The sequence below is a fragment of the Charadrius vociferus genome, unplaced genomic scaffold, assembly GCF_000708025.1.
Source record: "Charadrius vociferus isolate BGI_N301 unplaced genomic scaffold, ASM70802v2 scaffold115, whole genome shotgun sequence".
NCBI classification, from domain to species: Eukaryota; Metazoa; Chordata; class Aves; order Charadriiformes; family Charadriidae; genus Charadrius; species Charadrius vociferus.
The window spans coordinates 246,528-252,266 of NW_009648636.1; the positions used below are offsets into that span (position 1 = coordinate 246,528).

Sequence of the window (5,739 nt, forward strand, 5' to 3'; positions counted from 1 at the left end):
CTAGACATGGCTTAGGAGAAAATAACACTCAGCAGGAAAGGTGTGCAAGTGTGTGTGTGTGTGGAGCATGCGGAATTGTGGTTGCATCTCAGCTGCATAAACAGCATGGGTGTTTTCAACGTCCCTGTACAGCATAGCAGGAACCACCTTTTCCCACACTCTCAGAACCCTCTGCTTTCTGCTTGCCCTCACCAACCTATGCCTCACCTCAACAGAGAAAATCCCTCCAGTTCCTCTAAGCCACTAAGACGATCTAATCTCTCACTTCCTTTAAATAAGCCATGAAATGAGTTCCTGGAGAGAACTTCTCAACAGCAGCAGTTGGGAGATGCCCCCCCCCATCAGCGTGTCCTGCCTGGGAGAGATCATGACATGGGCCGCTGCTTGTTTTTTGTGGTGGAGCTGGTGCTTTATCGGGCTGTTGCATGTTCTTTAAGCTGGTCTTTTAACTGCCAGTTCCCTGTAAAAGCTTGTTTCTTCTCATCATGCTTGAAAGAATTTGCCTGCCCCTTTTTGGGTGGCTAAATATAAAAGCAAACACCACCTACTCTTAATGCTATATAATGTCTGTTCAAACTTGATGCTACACAAACTGTCAAGATGGCATCTCGGGGATGAGTAATAATTACAAATATGAGCATGCATTGGCAGATGGATAGCCTGGTTTATGAGCACAGTCATGGGACAGGGAAGCTTTGAAAGAGCTGCATGGTTCCACCTCAGATCTGCTGTATTGCTGCCTTACTTCCCCCACCAGACTCTCTTTCTCGCTGACCAAAGGCAGTGCCACCACTTATTTCTGCTTGATAACTCTACGGCGCTATGGCACTGTTCTGGGAGCAGGTGGGCTCCCTATGTCACACGTGGGGCCAGGCGTAGTGCTGTTAGCGTGCCAACTCCAGCGTGTGTGCCCAAGACATGCTGTTGTGCATCCTCACAAAATTAACTGATGGCCTCAGCTGACAGCCTGAGGAACAGAGGGGACAGACATCTGTTTGAACTTTGTCTCTTTGACAGATTCCCAAATGAAACCTTATCTTTAAAATAGGACATTTCGCCTGTGTGTCTTACACGGAATGAAAGCTGCCTGATCATTCATGGAGGCTTCAATACATGGTGTTTTGCAGGGGAATTCATGACAGGAAGGAGGTGATTTCTGGTGTATTGAGAAAGTTCCCTATGGTTGTTGACTTTAGCTGGGTGGTTCTATTTGTAAGTGCTTTTTTTTTTTTTTCCCAGCTGTTTGGTATTTGAGGAAAAAGTTAAGTACAACAGAAATAGGGAACAAGAATGATACCCACCCTCCACCCCTTGTTTTTAAGACTTTGTAAATCTGAGAGGGTAAAAAAGTGGATCACGCTACAAGAGGATGATGACAGTATAGCAAATGCTGTGGATTGTGGCCTGTGGTCGAATGTCAACATTAAACTAATTTTGGCTTTTGCAACTTGCCAAATCTGTCTTGTGAAAGCTACAGTATGTCCACTTAGTGCACAGGCTGACACTGGGATCAGAGCTAGAACTTTTCAATCACCGATAGTGGAGTTAGGCTTGAAATTAGGTTAAATGGGGCTGATGCATGCTAGTAAATTCACCAAATTCTGCTTCTGGGGATGCCAGGCAGACAGAATTACTGTATTATTAACACTACTTTTCCTCGCTCTCTTGCCTCCAAGCACGTTTTTAGAAGCATGCCAAAAAAAGAAAAATCTAATTAAAAGAGTATTCCAAGAAAATTAGAGAATTGTAATTTCCTAGGGCATTTTGTTTAGACTGACTGAAAAACATTCCAGAGAGAGGAAAAAAAACTCTGTAACAACTTAGAAAATGTTTGTCTGTCTAAAATGGGTTTTATATTACTTGTCTACAAAACCCTGTAGTACAGACTGTTACAGATTATTTTGTTTTGGGGACTTTTTCCCTATAGCAGAACAGCTTAGTGTTGTTTTCTCTGAAGGAAATTTCCTAGACTAACTTCAAATATCCTTTGTCTTTCTGTCTCAGGACTGTTTTTCCAGGAACTAGCAGTACTGCGTAACCCGGTCATTTGCATTCTGTGCCGTAAGTACCCAGTAAAAACCTGTTGCCTAAATCCTTGGTTTCCCACATGTAGAAATTTGGGCACCTAAAAGAAATGACTGAAAAATTTGCACAAAGTTTTGCCCAAGGAGGCAGAGAAGGAGGTTGCAGTTAATCGCGATTCCATTTTTAGGATATCTTTCAGAACAAGTGGAGCCCAGATGTTTTTAGTAAACGTCTTTCAAAACTCACAGTTGAGATCAGTGTCAAATTTCCAGACACATGATCAACCTTGGTGCCAAGTTTAGGGTTGCCTTTGTGTTTACATAAAGTCTGTGAGCTGAATTACACTGAAGTTTGTGGGTGGAATGGAAGTTCTCCATAACAAATATTTGACTGGATGCACAGTTTATCTTATTTACAGGACTTTGAGCTTTGAAAAAAGTTTACTGTATTTTTGTTGACCTAATATTCGAGGCATATTCAGCTCTGTCTTGATCACTGGATTTGGAACAACTGTTGCTTTTTAAGTCAAATTTGTTATTATTCTAACCATCAAACTAGCATGGCAAAAAGCACGCATTTTAAAGTTAGAGGGGAACCATTTCTACAGGTGATAAATGAAACGTTGTCTATTCCCGAATATTCTGGCTTGTCCAACTACAGCAAGATCTGCGCTCACATCAAGGGAGCCCTCTCGGTGAAGGTCTAGCTGGGTGACTAAGTCACATGCTCATTTTTTGCTCTGAGCTTCTGTTTTTACAAAGTCAGAATTTACTTTGTGCAAATATTGTCCAGCATCTGTTTAAAAGTCATGTTTTCACTCCACAGTAAGATCACTGCCACCATTTGGAATGATCATGCACAGAAGGGCACAGGTCAGTCAATATGACTGATATTAAAGTGGGTGTAAGAGTCATGGAAACTTTTGCTTTTTTTAATAGCATACCCTAGGCCTTACCCTATGCAAAGTCTTTGCCAATGTCAAACGCTCTTTGCTGCGTGGTGCTACACATGGCCCTGTCAGCACAAACTTGCTGTAACCATGTGTCATGCCCTCTTAAAAACCCGCTCCAGGCTCCCAAACTAACAACTCTTTACCGTTGGCGCAGGCTGGGACTCCCTTTTCCTCAGACAGACAGACAGACAGATGCATACATGCATGTGCCTACATGCACATAACGGTGTGTGCCACTATACTGAGGTGTGTGCAGAGTCTTGGTGGATTTTTCTGCATCTAGGTCCACCAGTTCTCTGACTCAATCATCTTCTGTGTCTATATACAGAAACATTAATCAAAGAAGCTCTGATTATTTTTGCACACTTAAATTGTCCTCTCCAACTGTCATATGAGGAAGCTAAGCATTACTCTTCCTAAACTGGCTGATGTTCAGATCTGTGCTCTGTGTATAATAGCTAAGCTGTAAACAACAAGAGAGCTTGGTCCATTGTTTCTGATGGGATCTTGTCCAAGGGAAAACAGAGATTGTCTTCAACAATTTGAAGCTTGTGTAGGCAGACAATACATTGACTTTTGCCTCTGGGCAGCATGAAGCATGCCTCTACTTCAGACCAAGGAAACAGCTGAGGGCCAACACCAATTCAAAGTAATGCTGCGCATGCGCTCTGCTGAGAACGTGGATCAGTCCCTGGGCAGCTGTGGTGTTGGTGTGTAAAAGAGTCCTGAAAGAAGTAATTTGGATTATCAGGCTCTTTTTCCTGCATACACCGACATCTTTAATCTATTGGATTTGAATGAGAAAGGCCAGGATCCCCCCTCTAATTCGAGTAGGTTAATGAATAACTGTCAGGCATGAAGTTAACTATTAGCTACTGAAAATAATACGGTAGAAAATAGTGCGTGAAGCATTGTCAGATGCAAAAAATGAGCTTACAATTACTGAATGAGTGTCATTTGATGGGAAGTCCAGCCTGAGTACGGTAATGCTTTTAGCAGGCTTCTTCCCAAGAATGCTTGTTAAATGCATTCTTCAGGAAGAAAGGCACAAGATAAAAGAAGGCTTAACCCAAGCCATAGGAAAACAGTATGAAATTAAAAACAGTATGAAGTCAAAATTAAACCATAATGGGACAGTAGTTTGAGAGCCAGTTGCACAATCAACAGAAAAGGTCTGGCTATAGCTAAACCTAAACTTTTGTAAGACCAGAGTCCTAAACACTCTTCATGTTGGTCACCAATATACCATGACGCATGGCTGTACAACTCAGTGTGTCCTATTCTGGCCACGTAAATCTGCTGTCATCAGAGACAATGTGTATTGTGCAACTTGCAATTGATACAGAAAGAAGCATGTAGGACTTCCCTAATCTTACTGACATTTACTCATGGGTGGCACACGCTGTCCAAACTACAGAGGAAATATTCCTATTATCAATGAACCTTTTGCTCAGTCGCTTACAAACTGTGCTGTTGCACAGCCTTTTCATGAAACAATAAGGATTGGAAAAAATAAAAACAGCGATAGCTTGCAATCTGTAAGCTGCTGGGCAACTTTCTTCTCGTAGTTCTGAGTGTGCCTTTGTCGGTCACAGGCAAAAAGGTCAGGTGAAAAGAGAGCACAATCAGCAAACATAACGTAAAAGAAATGGTTTAGTGTTTTGTAGATTCAAGGTTAGTCTTTCTGGAACACTGAAACATGCTCTGCAATGAACTGCCAGTGTAGAGCGTCAAGTTCTACATGAGTCTGTGCTTCAGGAGGACACTCCTAACTTTTGGCAAGCCTCTTCAGCCTAACGCAAGGTTTGTTTGAGGTACCTGCAAAGCTGGTGAAAATACTACCGTATGAAAACAGCAATGCAAGTCCGCCCAGCGCTTACTACCTTTTTTTTTTTTTTTTTTTTACATAAGCATTTGTGTGGGAGGGGAACATGAGATTTCAAATGTACCTGGCAGCCTGCTGAAGCGATAGGTATGACCCACGTTAACTTAAAGATCTTAATTACTTCTGATGGTTAACTGACAGGAGCAACAGAAAACGGTCAAACAAAGGAAGCCAGGCATTCCGAGCGCCTCAAAAAGTGCCGTTGTGCTGACACAGGCCTTGCGCTGCCCTTTACAGACAGACAGACAGACATCTATGCAGTCACACATGGGAAATCCCACATTACCGGGAAGGTTCAAAGGCAAAATTAAACTTTGTAGGAAGAACTGGTTAGAGGAAAATCAATTTGAGTTTGGAGGCTCAGTAACTTGTAATATTTCAGTAACTTGTAATATTCTTGTAGTATTTCAGCCTTAACATTGGCTTAGTAAAAGCCAAGATTTTGGGATGTTACAGGATGATCTCGGTTTAAGCAGGACTTCTAGACCTCAAGGCTGCACTTGTAATCTGCTTAAAATTTCAGAAACCAGAAAGAGTCCAATGTTTACTGAAAATAAATGACAATAATCATCTCATAAATGGTGATTATCATCTCAGTATCAGAAGACTCATTTTTTTTCCATTTGACCTTTGGTTTCTCAATTGCTTACTTACTACTTGGCCTTGCGTTTGAACTGACCGTAGGCCTCTATCCCAAACCTCACCATCCAAGCAAATGGAACACCTGAGGGCAAGAAATGTTAAGTTTCTCACCAGCTTTCTTGCGTATGGTACCTTTAGCCATCCCTGTGCTAACGTCCAGCCTGCTTCCTTCCTCAGGTCACCACCAAACACCGGGAGCCAGGGTTGCAGGTGCCTGTTTAATAGCTTTGAAGAG

At 42.2% G+C, this 5,739-nt stretch overlaps 1 protein-coding gene across 1 annotated transcript in view; it reads left to right on the top strand.

Moving 5' to 3' along the window:
* Positions 1-822: 822 nt before the first annotated feature.
* The window catches only part of FTH1 (ferritin, heavy polypeptide 1), a 9,996-nt gene continuing 5,079 nt past the window's right edge, over positions 823-5,739 (top strand). The window contains exon 1 of the mRNA XM_009886286.1: positions 823-843. Within this exon, the coding sequence (XP_009884588.1) occupies positions 823-843 (21 nt within the window). The remainder of the gene's footprint in view (positions 844-5,739) is intronic.